Source organism: Ictidomys tridecemlineatus, chromosome 4 (genome assembly GCF_052094955.1).
Source record: "Ictidomys tridecemlineatus isolate mIctTri1 chromosome 4, mIctTri1.hap1, whole genome shotgun sequence".
NCBI classification, from domain to species: Eukaryota; Metazoa; Chordata; class Mammalia; order Rodentia; family Sciuridae; genus Ictidomys; species Ictidomys tridecemlineatus.
The window spans coordinates 126707709-126721384 of NC_135480.1; the positions used below are offsets into that span (position 1 = coordinate 126707709).

At 37.7% G+C, this 13676-nt stretch overlaps 1 protein-coding gene across 1 annotated transcript; it reads left to right on the plus strand.

The window, feature by feature from the left end:
* The first annotated feature begins 1780 nt into the window (after positions 1–1780).
* Positions 1781–11393, plus strand: C4H9orf153 (chromosome 4 C9orf153 homolog). The gene is made up of 3 exons (XM_078044965.1): positions 1781–6363; positions 7902–8402; positions 10379–11393. Exons 1-3 carry the CDS (start codon positions 6298–6300, stop codon positions 10598–10600), a joined length of 789 nt encoding a protein of 262 aa, XP_077901091.1. The 5' UTR covers positions 1781–6297; the 3' UTR covers positions 10601–11393.
* The last annotated feature ends 2283 nt before the right edge of the window (positions 11394–13676 follow it).

The window sequence follows — 13676 nt, forward strand, 5'->3', positions numbered from 1 at the left end:
ATTAAGATCTACCATTTTTTGCAGTTTTCTATTTGTTGCTCTTGTTCTTTGTTCCTATTTTTATCTTTCACATCTTCTGTCTTTTGTGGAGCAATTTTTATTCCATTTTTATCCTTTCTTAAGGTATCAATAATACTTATCTTACTATTTTTAGCAATTGCCCTAAAGTTTGTAATACACATTTACAAGTAATCCAAATCAGCTGGGTATGGTGGCACTCACCTTTAATTCTATCAGCTCCAGAGGTTGAGGCACGAGGATTGCAAGTTCAAGGCCAGCCTCAAGAATTTAGTGAAACCCTCTCTCAAAATTTAAAAAAAAAAAGTGATGTAGCTCAGTGGTAGAGTGCCCTTCAGTTCAATACACAGTATACACACACACACACACACACACACACACAAATCCAAGTCCACTTTCAAATAATACTGTACTGCTTCACTGGTGGTAAAGGACCCTATGACAACAAAATATTACTAATTCCTCCCTCTCATTCCTGTGTCATTGTCACTGATTTCACTTACACATAAGCTACAATCATTGAATACATCTTGCTATTATTAATATCAAACAAGCTGTTATCTGTTAGATTAATTAAGAATAAGAAGTAAACATTTTATTTTACTTTGTATCTATTTTTTCCTCCAATATCCTGCCTTTCTTTATGTAACTCTGAGTTTCTGACACATAATTTTCTTTCTCACTCTGAAGAATTTCTTTAATGTTTTCTTTGGATTGAACTCAAGGCCTCAAGCATGCTAGGTGAACACCCTGTCACTGAGCGGCAGCCCCAGCTTCTTTAGCAAGGCAGTTCTACTGGCAACAAATTTCATTAATGGGGCCACAGTGGTACAGGTCTATAATCCCAGTGACTCCGAAAGCTGAGGTAGGGCAGCAAGTTTGAGTCCAGCTTGGGCAACTTAGTGAGATTCTATCTCAAAAAAAAAAAAAAAGAAAGAAAGAAAAAGAAAAAGAAAAAAAGGGGGCTGGGGTTGTAGTTCAATAGTAGATCACCCCTGGCTTCAATCCCTAGTACTGCAAAAATAAATAAATAAATATAATAAGAAAAAATCACCTCAATGTTAAAGAATAGCTTTATTCTTTACTTTTGAAGGATAATTTCATAAGGCAGAAAATTTTCAGTTGCTGTATGTTTTTCCCCAAGACTAAATATTTCTCTTTCTTCTTGAAATGGTTAATAAGGAGAAATTAGGCATCATTTTCATCTTTTGTCCTTATAGATAAAGTGTCTGGTATCTTTCAAGATTTTTTTTTATCTTTGCTTTTCAGCAATTTGAATATAACTACGTACAACTTTTGTTTTTGTGTGTTTTATTTTTGACTTTTGTATTTATCAGCATCTGGTTCCAGTGTTTGCTCTGTCTCTTCAAACTGACTCTTTGCCTCTTCATGTGCCTTGTAATATTTTTCACTAAAAGCTACACATGATTGATTGCGGTACTGGTTCCTGTGGAGGCTTCTTGCCCGGTTCTAGGGGAGGTTTCTGCTTTGATACGCTGTGATTCTATTTACCTGCCTGTCCTTTGAACTTTAGATGCAGCAGTGTGACCTCACTTCTCTGTCAGACCCCAAAAGAGTTGTTTTCATTCTATTTGGCTTTTTACTTGTGGTTAGGACAGAGTGATGACTTCAAAGCTTCTTATGTGCCACACTGAAAACCAAACCGAAGTCCCCATTTGCCCATATTTTAATTGGATATTTTTTTTTATTGATTTGTAAGTGTTCTTTATGAACTCTGGGGTATAAGTACCTGATGGAAGGACGATTTGCAGATATTTTCTCTTTCTTTCACTAAAGCACAGAGATTTTTATTTTAATATAGTCATTTACTTTTTTCCTTCTTTTGCTTGTGATTTGGTGCTATATTCAAGAAATCATTGCTTATTTAATTAACTCCCATGTTTTATTCCAGGTATTCTATAGTTTTACCTACTATGTTTAGGTCTATAGTCCATTTTAAATTAATTTTGGCATAAGGATTGGTTAAGGGTCCAAATTTATTCTTCTTCATGTAAATATCCAATTGTTCCAGCACCATTTATTGAGAACACTACCTTCCCCCAGTGAATTGATTGGCATCCTTGTAAGAGAATCAATTCTCATTACTGAGGTCTCTTTGAATCATTTTTAACTTTTTCAAATTTCTACTTCCTGTGGAAAATATTTTGCTTTTATATGAAACAAATATATTCAAGATTGTGCTTCTTTCAATTTGATCTTCATTTCTATTGTGTTTTAGATTGGCATGAAAAGAAGAAAGGACATTATGGTTGAGGGATCAAAGCAAGAATTTTACTGAAACAGAGGATTGTGACCTAGCTGATACAATTGGAAATTATATTTATGGTATTGTGGTAGCAGTGAAATATGATTTCTTGAACTATCATATTTTTTAAATTTTGTATGTGTTGTTGTTTGGTGATTTATTGTCTGCCATTGTTGTTTTGTTTTTCTGGCCTTTTTATTTTTTTTTAAATGGTCTCACTATGTTGTCCAGCAAGCTTCAAACTCTTGGGCTCACTGTGTCCTCCTGCTTCAGCTTCCCAAGTAGCTGGAATGACAGGCACACACCACGGGGCCCCTACTTGAAGTTTGATTCTTAAATGATGGAAAAGTGTTAGAAGCAGATTGTTGAATGGCCTTTATAAGTCTAGTTAAATTTTTTATATCTTGTCCTAAAAGTAATAAGTGGCCAAGTGTGAAGAATGGGCTAATTATTCAATGGATAAAGAGGTGGTTTGGAACAGATAACAAGAAGAATAACACCAGACAATGTAATCAGGAAGAGATCATTGCAGTAGTCCCAAACTGAAGACAATTAGATGCACTATTAAGATCACTGCAAGATCAAACAAGCCATTATCTGTTAGATTAAGTAAGAATAAGAAGTAAACATTTCATTGTACAAAATAAAAAGATCATTGCAAATCATTTAGAAATATCAGGGAATTTATTCTTTTAAAAAATAGTTTCAAAATGAGGGGGTAGTTAATAGTTGAGATGGAGAAAAATAAGGATAGTAAAAATTACTTTCAAATTGATAGTTGAGCTGGGCATGGTGGTACACACCTATAATCCCAATGACTGGGGAGGCTGAGGCAGGAGGTATCTCAAGTCAAGACCAGCCTCAGCAACTTTTAGTAGAGGCCCTGTCTTAAAATTTAAAAAATAAACTAGGGAAAAGATTGGGGATGTAGCGCAGTGGTAAACTGCACCTGGGTTAAATCCCTAGTCCCTCCCCACTATTCCCTTCAAGAATTCAATTTTAGTTCATCATATAGCATGGACGTTAAATGCCATTATTCTAAAGATTAATCATGAGAATATAAAAACAGCAAGTATAGAGTTAAAGAAGACATAAAAGGCTACAGTTAGTGGTAGAAACAGAGTCAAAAGGGGCTGTATTTTTCCTCCAAGTGGAAGAAATATTACATATTTGTAAAGAAGGAAAGGATACATTACATTGGAGAAAGTGAAATAGAAGATAAAAGAGTGATAGAGAAGCAAGAAGAAAGAAAATGAAGAGTTGTTGGAAGGGGAGGAAAGAAAATTGAGGGGAAATATACCACAAGGTTACAAGAAGAATAAAACATGCCTCCCTGGACAAGAAAGAGAGAAATTAATATTAGATGAGCAGAGAGAACTTTTCCTTCTAGACAGGAGTGAAGGGTGAAAAGTTGGGTAGGAACCATGGGATACCATCCCAGGGAGTTATGACATACCCTCGCTCTTCTCATTACAATTAGAATTGAATGGCGGGAATTTCTGGGAATAATAAGTAATGGACAGAGTGCTGAAGAGCCCCCCAAAGAGCTCCGCTCAAGTTGTGTGGACCCAAGCTGCCTGCTGACTGTCATGACTTTCATGAGTCCAGATTCACTCACCAGAAGAGTTTGGATTGCGCATTAAACCAGATTTAGCATGGATTTGGCTAAAGCAAAGGGCCTGAAGTTGAAAGTATGTTATACAGCTAAAGTTAAAGTGTATAAAAACACTGGCTAACGACCTGTTTCTGCGTTCAGAATCCTGTTTCTTCAGTGAGAAGAGCATGTACGCAATTGTAGTTCAGCAACGAAGATCGGCAAGAATCTAAGCTTCCTTGTGCTCCAGTCCTGTCCTCAATCCCACTGTAATGAAATGCACATACGTTTCTCAGATATTGACTTGAATTTATTTACACAGAGCTGCAGATTGGCCATCAGAGCTGGGAAACTCAGAGGTTTTAGATGAAATTTTAAAGAAAATATTTTCCTTTGCAGAAACCATATAAGGAAAGTTTTACTTTAATTGACAGGTCTGTGAAGCCACTTCTGAAAGTAAGAAAAGAGGTGTGCACGTTGCACTGTCTTTTTTTTGGGGGGGGGAGGGTCATATATTAATATAGAGGTCTCAGTAGCAACAATAGTCTATTTGGAAATATAAATGGATATATGGTCCCCAAATTATGACAGTTCAACTTACAAGTTTTCAACTTTACAGTGGTGCAAAGCAGTACATGTTAAGTAGAAAACGAACTTCAAATTTAGAATATTGATCATTTTCTAGCCTAGATGGCAGCAAGCCACAGATCCTAGTCAGCCACACAATCACAAGAGGAAGCAACTGACACTCCATAGTGTATTGTGTGGCTAAGCTATGGTGGTTGGTTGGTTAGCTGTAGAGATGATAGATAGATAGATAATAGATAGATAGAAAATAATAGATAGATATGGATTTTTTTTAACTTTGCTTGGGAGGGAAAAGGAAGAAGGGGAAGAATGCAATTGTTTTTGCTTCATCTCAATCAACAAATGAGTGTTTGGGGTCCTCTCGGACACCCATCCCAGTGCCCAGAGCTACCAGTCAGGATGCAGAGCCACCCAGGAATGTTCTCCCTTCATATATTTCCTTACCTGCCAACAGAGTGTTTGCTGGAATAAATTAAACTAAGGATGTGAACTATTGCAGAGGTTACCTGTATTTATTTCTGTATAACAATGCACCCCAAACCTAGTGGCTTGCAACAACAATAACTCATTTTATAATTTTAGAGTTGGCCAGCTCTTCTGGGTGGTGGCTCTTTCCATTCAGGATCAGCCAGGATTGTGCATGAAGCCGCAGTCATCTGGGGTCTCCTCGGGGGCTGGAAGAAGCGAGATGACTTCGTTACAAGTCTAGTGGTGGGGGCTGGCTGTCTGGTCTCCCCAGAAAGGCAGCCAGACCACTTTACATGGCAGCCTAGGTTTCCCTGAATGTGAAGTGAAGCTGACAGCTTAAGACTGAACTCTGGCACTCACACAGTGTCACTCAGGCAGGGCCACTTGCTATTGGTCAAAGCCAAGCATAAAGCCAGAATCAAATATGGTAGTGGATTTAACTGCCGTTTTATCAACGAGACAAGTAAGTAGAGATTCTTTGTTCATTTTAAATTCTTCACCAAGATATTAAATAAATTGCCATCTACAAACTGCTTCATATCTGGCACAAAGCAAATTATTTCAGAATGTTCCTTGTTCTTGTAATTGTTATTCATCATTAACTTTTCTCTCCTGAATGAAAAACACTTTTTCCTGGGTACGAAGGTAGGTGATTTTTTATTTAGAAGAACTAAAAAGTTGATCAAATTACATAAGACCAAACAAAACAAACAAACAAAAGTCCATGCAGTATTCTTTGAACTAACCTGAAAAATATATGTTATTTAAGAATTTGTCAGGCATGGTAGCACATGCCTGTAATCCTCAGCAATACAGGAGGCTGAGGCAGGAGGATTGAAAATTCAAGGCCAGCCTCAGCAACTTAGTGAGACCCTGTCTCAAAATAAATAAAAATTAAAATGGGCTATGGATATAGTTCAGTTGTAGAACACCCAAGGTTCAATCCTCAGTACCACACACACACAAAAAAAATTGAAATGCTTTTAAAAGTGTCCCACTCACAAAGTTCAGAAGATTTTTCTTTAAAACTTTGCCCCTCTCTTTTTGTTTGTTTGTTTATTTATTTATTTTTGTTTGTTGTTTATTTAAGGTACTGAGGATTGAACCCAGGGGCACTCTACTACTGCGCTGCATCCCCAGCCCTTTTTATATTCTCTTTTGAGACAGGGTCTTGCTAAGTTGTTGAGTGTTTCACAAAGTAGCTGCTGAGGCTGGCCTCAAATTTAGATCCTCCTGCTTCAGCCTCCTGAGCCTCCAAGATTGCAGGGGAGTGCCACTGTACCCGAATTTTCTTTTGTACTTAATCTGATTTTTTATCTTTGACTTTTGCTTTTTAGGAGTTAGGGAATAAAATTCCAGCACAATGTCCCTCCCGAGAGACAACAATTCAGCTAAAGTTGATAGGACACCATCATTTCAGATATGTTCGGTATGTATTTAAAATCCTATGATATTGCACACAGGAAATGAGATTTAAGCGTTATAAAAATCTAGATTATTGACTATTCAGTAACATACCTGGGAGCCATAAGGAACACCAACATTTTATTTCAGTGACTTAACTTTTTTTTTTTTTTTTGTCCCAGCAAAACATAGCTCTTCCAAGAACAGGTGAGCCTAGATGTTAAATTGTTTCCCTTAATGACGTTAATTAGTTTTAATGAGCCATTTGGTAACTTTAGTTAATGTTCTATTTATTGTTCTTGGCAATAGATCTGACTGTGATTAAAAGGAAACTCTGCAATTAGACCCAAATTTTGGCTCTAACATGAGTCTATGGCTTCTTTGACCTTCTAATTAAATGACTCAAAAAACTTCTTCTGAATGATAGAATAATTGAGAGAACAGTTGAGAAAATACAATTCCCTTCCTTCCTTGCTTCCTTCATTTCTTCCTTTCCTTTTATAGGGGAAAAAGTTTATTTTTGCCCACATTTTCAGAGGTCTCAATTCATAGGCAACCAACTCTGTAAGAATCACCCATAAGCTCTGCTTACAACAATCTAAAGCTTTTCCAACTTGCCTCTCTGAACTTTTGGAAATTCCTCCCCACCTTTTAAATGAATTACAAAGGCTTTTGAACCCTAGGGGCAGGTTAGTCACAGGAATAACCCCACTTCTCCAAACTACCTTGTGTTTTAGTCAGCTTTTTGTTACTGTAACCAATAGTCCCGATGATAATAACAACACAGAGGATGAAAAGTTTATTTTGGCTTTTATTTTCAGAAGTCTCAGTCCATAGGTGGCTGATTCCATAGTTCTGGGCCCAAGGTAAGGCAGAACAGCACAGTAGAAGAGCATGGTTGAGGGAAGCAGCTCAGAGAACATGGCCACCAGGAAGCAGAGGACCCATTTTTTTCAATATAGGATTTTATATGGGAAAGGATACTCTGAAGGATCACTGTTTTGTTTTGTTTCGTTTTGTTAGCTAACAATTATTCTCACTAATGTAACCATTTGTTTGGTAAAATATTCCTGTGACTTACAACGATTACTGCTTCCTTTGCATGTATTTCTGAGCCCCTTGGACACCAGGGTGAAGCTTTAATATCTAGATGATCAGGCTCCTTTTCTTCCTTAAAAGAAATACACCATTATTCAAAACCAGCAAAAGCCACAGCCACCCTCAACTATCTCTCATGTTCCCTCAATAGAATTTTGGATTGGGAAAGATCCCAAATACATTCAAACCCAAATCTAGCTATCTTATTTCACAATTCAGTTTAAGTGATGTGTCTAAATAATACATTTTTGTGGGAATGAATCTGAGATTCAAGCTTCTGCTCTCTATTCCACATTGCCACCTGGATTTAATTTAAGCAAAGATATCTTCCAAAGATAAATACTTACATTGTTATGGTTATTTGTTATCCTCCTTATTCTAGGACTTGGGTCTGTCAGTCCATTACATTTTCATCTATTCTATAACTCCCTTTACACTCCTTTTTTTTTTTTGTTTACTCCACAGCTGCCCGAATTATATGCATCAGTTGAGAATTTTAGGAAGAACAGAAAGAATTCAATTCTTCTAAAAACGCATGGCATTTCACCTAAGGAAGCACAGAAAATACTTAGTAAAAACCTGGATGAAAGGTCACTCATCAGCAAAACTGGTGTGAAAGAAGACCCCCAGTCTATTTTCATGTATACAGTGGGTAAAAAAGAGGATGAAAAGAAAGAATCCATGGTGGAGCTTCTCCACCGCAGCTTACTAATGGACCCACTCCCTCCAAAACCGCCACTCTCCAAGTCCCAAAAAAGACTGGCTCAGATTGGGATCCCTCCTCCCATACATACATTTCCTTATAACATTATGGATGATCATTCCAGCGCTTTCCCGAAGTCTACCATTATTAAGAAGATTCAGAGCATCAAAATATTAGGCTTTCCTGATTCCATCCATGAGAAGATGATCTATGAAGACAAAGTTCCCAGATACGTTTCAGCAAACCCAGGTAATCCAAACAGATGAAGCCACATGGGAAAAAAATAGAAATAGTCAAATATTGACCCATAAAACATGGATGTTCTATGTTCATAGATACTCTGTCACCCACAGTGGATAGAATTATCCTTTCTTCCTAAAGAATGCCCTGCCTGCTGTTCACCTAAATTTCAAGGGTCTCTAATGTGGCTCCCAGAGTCTGTCCTCTGTTTCAAAGACCTTATTTCTTGTCAGGTGCTGTGGCACACACCTGTAACCCAGCAGCTCGAGAGGCTGGGGCAGGAGGATGGCGAGTTCAAAGTCAGCCTCAGCAAATGCAAGGTGCTAAGCAATTCAGTGAGACCCTGTCTTTGAAATACAAAATAGGGCTGGGGATGTGGCTCAGTGGTCGACTACCATTGGCTCTGCCATTGTTTTGTATGTAGCTTCTATCTTTATGTCCAAAAAACACATCTCCTTCTTCATCAGATGCTACCACAACCCAGGCAGGAAGAGGTGTACTAGAACAAAGGGCCAAATTTGTACTTCTGTCCGTGTGTGTGTGTGTGTGTGTGTGTGTGTGTGTGTGTGTGCCTGTGGTGGTGGTGGACATTGAACCCAAGACCTTATGCATGCAAAGCACACACTCTACCATTGAGTTACAATCCTAAGTCCATATTTTCTTTTCATATGAAAGCAAAGTTTTCCTAGGACATCCCTCTTCAGAGGTCTTTTGCTAAGCAAGGTTAAGGACAGAACCCTTTGCTTCCCTTTTTATGGCAGAAGGAAGCAGAAGAGGGTTGTAATGGGTTTGGAGGAAGACAACCTATAGTATCTACCAAGATCATGATATAAAGCTCATTACTAATAAAAATCATCATCTCTAGGTCCATCTCTTGCTAAATATCCCTTCCTGTCCTTTTCTACCTTCTCCTGTTCTTGCCACACCAGGTCTGTGATGATCTTGTCAACTCCCTGGAATTTGGTGATTTGGCCCCTAGGGACTGACAGTTGACAATGTGGCAGCTCCAGTGTATCTGTTCCCTTGGGGAATAAGGAATAGTTCTGGCATCTGTCTTCTACATATATGGAACATACACAAAGATTTCTTATCAGATGGGCACAGGAAGCCCAGATCCTTCCCAGAACGGGGATGCAGGACTGATTGGGACAGGAGCAGAGTGGGCTTGACCCTCGAGCCATAAGTGATTTGCTCCAATGTCACCACATGGGAATGATGATGAAGTCACCCACAAACAGGAGGCCAGCCTTCCAGCTTGTCCACTGTACTCATCATCTAACTGATCATCATACTTCTCTCCTTAGCTCTTTGGCCACGGTTACACTCAAGCCCTTGCTTTCAGTCTTGACCTTTTTTGATGTTTTTTTTTAAAAACTTTACAACATATTCAGTCATGACAGGAATTGAAGGTCAGAAAATGGGCAGTGGTTGCTGGGTAGAGGACATGCAATACATCTTGGCTTGGTTTTCCATGATCATCAGCTCCTTGAAAAGATTACAAGTACTAATGACATTCCAAGCAGGTAGTTCCTGAAAGTGTATAGAAAACAGCCAAATTCCAGCAAGCCTCTGCCCTTTTATATTTAGGGCTTAGAGTATCATCTTTAAAAGAAATGATGCTGATCACTCTTCCTCCTTGTTTCAACCACTGATTAGGATTCTTTTCTCCTTTCTGTTGTTCTCAGTGCTATGCAAGTCTTTCCATTTGTCATTTATGCTGCTATCCAAACACCAAAGCAGACAATCTTTGATCTGCTATGGCTTAAGGATCCACTTGAGCCCAATCAGCCAGACTCACCCAATTCCCTACTTAGGGGAAGGCTTTGGGTGAAATGAACACTAAAGGTTCCCCTCAGTTTATAAAGCTTCAGAAGCAGCTTTCTGCCAAAAAGGAAAAGGAGATTCAATTTTCTGAAACAATTTATTCTATCCATGAAGCATCTGAGTGACTGAAGGTTGAATAACAACACCATGTGACCCTTTCAAAATATGATTCTTTTCAGAAAAACAATTCATGGATCTAAGGGATCTGGAATGGAAATATGTTAAGGGGCTTGCAAAATGGAAGTGCACTACTCCAGTTTCATTCATGGACATAAAATACAACACGGAGAAGAGATTTGTAGAGAGCCAGAATATGCCTGGTTTTATTTCCCCTACACTGGTTCATAAGTCTTTAGTCATTTATCCTCAGACTAGTTTTCTTAACTGGAACATATAGTTTATTAAAATATCTTGGATATGGAGTTTTCTTTTGGGAGCATTGAAGCACAGAGAAGGCACTCAATACAATATTTGAACTCCGTCTACATAGTATTCATGCAAAGCCCCAAATTAAAACATTAACATAGAGTATAAGATCCAAGTTGATCTGCTATTGTAAGACCTGTCTTAATGGTTTAGAATTGCAAAGAAAGTGTTGATCATATATTTTTGAAAAGGATGCATATGAAGAACACCCAGGCAAGCAAGAATAAGCTCATTATAGGTTCAATCCCCAGAATCCTCCCCTCCCACAAAACATTTAAGCACACAAGGAGATCCATAATCATCAAAATAGTTGACTAACTCAACAAATTGAATAATTAATGCCTGTGGATATAGAGATCAATCTGAGAACTTTACATAATATACTAACCACTCAAAGGCTTAATGAAACAAGAACAGGAAGATTTGAAAAGGATGAATTGGAAATCTTGAAAGTAAAACATAAAGTCATTAAAGTAATAATAACCTTCAATAAATTATCCCAATGGCATAGTTTATATCTGAGGAGAGAGGACTGTTGATTGGAAGCTAGCACTGAAAAGCTTCTAGACGATAGCACAGTAAGACAGCAGGAAATTTTGAAAAAGTTGTGAATAATGAAGGGTACAAAGAAAAGTTTATAAATACATCCAATAGAAGTTGTGGAAAAAAATAGGGAGACTGAAACAGAGGGAATGTTTGCACTAGTATTAAACCTGAACATACATTAACATTTTATTGTACTTATTTCATTTATTTATGTTGTTTTTGCTGTGTAAGTTGACATATTTTAAAGGAAGTCTTGACCCTCATGTCTTAGATGTTATCCTTATATATTTTGGTGTGCACTTCAGAAAAATATACATATTTTCTTTGGTAATTACAATACCATTATTTGCCTAAAAATGAGAGTTAATTCCTTGGTACCATATCTGTAATTCATCTTATTATATCAAAACTGTCTTTTTCTAGTTGGTTTGCATCAGGATCCAAACAAGGTCTAAAGACTATATTTGGTTGCTAGTTTTCTTTTTAATTTTTTTTTGTAGTGGACAAATGGACAAAATGCCTTTATTTATTTATTTATTTATTTGAATTTTTATGTGGTGCTGAGGATCCAACCCAGTGCCTCCTGCATGCTAGGCAAGTGCTCTGCCACTGAGCTACAGCCTCAGCCCCTGGTTGCTAGTTTTCTTATGGATTTTTTAATCTATAGCAAGTCTTCATTTTCCCCCAGGCAATTAGCTTACAAAATAGGTCCATTTTGCTATAGAGATTTCCACCTTCTAGATTTGTATCTCCATGGTGTCATTTAACCTGCTCTTCTATCACATAGGGTTTTTTTTAAAAATAGATCTTTCTTGTAAATAGGCTTGATTAGATTCATACTCACCTCTTTTTTTGGAAAGAATATTAGATAGTGCTGTGTATTTCACATTGCTTCATAGCACAAGGCAAAAAAAAGGTCTGGCTGTCCCTGTCTTAGTGATTTTAAACAGCATTTAGGTGGTGACATCCTGCTATCTCTATTTTATCAAATTCCTCCATTAACTTTTCATCCAATAGCTATGGTAGACAATCTCTAAGAGACTCCCAGCGGTTCCTGACTATTTACATCCTTGTGTAATCCTTTCCCCTTGAGCCTGGGCTGGACTCAAGACTTTTAAGAATAGAATGCAGAAGAGTGATGGGGTTCCCCTTCAAGATTAAGTTGCAAAAACCTATGGATTCTGTCTTGAACACCCTCTCTTGCTCTCTTGCTCACTTACTAGCTGCCATCTTTTGAGATGCCCATGTGGCAAGTAATTGTTGTCTCTGGCCAACAGCCAGCAAGGACCTAAGATCTGCAACAGCCCCAAGAATGAGCTTAGAAGCAAATCCTCTCCCTGACAAGCTTTGTGATGACCATAAAGCTGACACCTTGATTGTAGCCTGGAGAGACCCTGAGGCAGGGCACCTGGTAAGATTTGTTACCCACAGAATGGTGCCATAGTAACAGTTTTATTGTTTTGAGCCACTACATTTGGGGTAGCCTGTTATGTAGCCATAGGTGATTAATACCATGATATTTGCCTATCTCTTTTTCATTTGGAGTTACCACTGGTGATTTTCTAGTTCTATCATCAATTCTACATTTATAAGTTAGAAATCATATGTAAAACATTTCCCTCATCAATCAGGTCTATTTAATTGCACTAAAATGCAGTTGATGAGAAAGACAAATCAATTGCTTAAGTTTTTCCCATGAGTTGCCAATTTTTAGATTAAGGAGTTGATGTTCTCATTACTTCTAAATATGGCCAAAGAAGTATTTCTCCCTTTTTCTCCTTTTAAATGAATTCACAGGTGTTTGTTGTTATGTAGGGATCCAAATCAACATAACTGCCCTCTTGCCTGCCCAGTGTCCCTGGACCCTCATCCCAAACCCTATAAGACAAACAAAGTCATTCAGATAATTAGCGGAGTGTTTTGTGGCCACTGATGCCCAGACTACTTCATAACTAATATTGAACAGGTTGAACATTTTTGAGAAAGGCCAACTACAATCCAGTTGACTGAGAACTACCTTTGTCTAGCTTAGCATATAAACCCCTTCCTCTTACCTTGGGGTGCATGGATCCTTCTGTCTTACTACAGACCCAAATAAACTTCTGTCCATAAGTCCCCAATAAATTACATTTTTTGCTATCCTGGATCTGTGTGTCTCTTTGGTCTCACAACCCCTTCCATATTTTGGCAACCAGTTCTCAAACACTGGAACCATCTTTTTCTGAAACATTTAAATTTCTAATACAGTTTTAAGAAAAAAATAATATCCTGCAGAAAACCACAAGCTTGATGAATTATAACCAACCAAACATACCCAATAAATCACTAGCCAGGTCACGAGATTAGAACATGTCTAGCTTTTGCCATCTTTTAGTTATTATTCCATCCCCTTTCTCCAAAGGTAACCAGTATTTACCTTAGATTAGTTCTGCTTATTTTTGTTCTATTTTATACAAATGTAATCATACAGTATGGTTGCTTCTTATCTAGTTTCTTTTTAA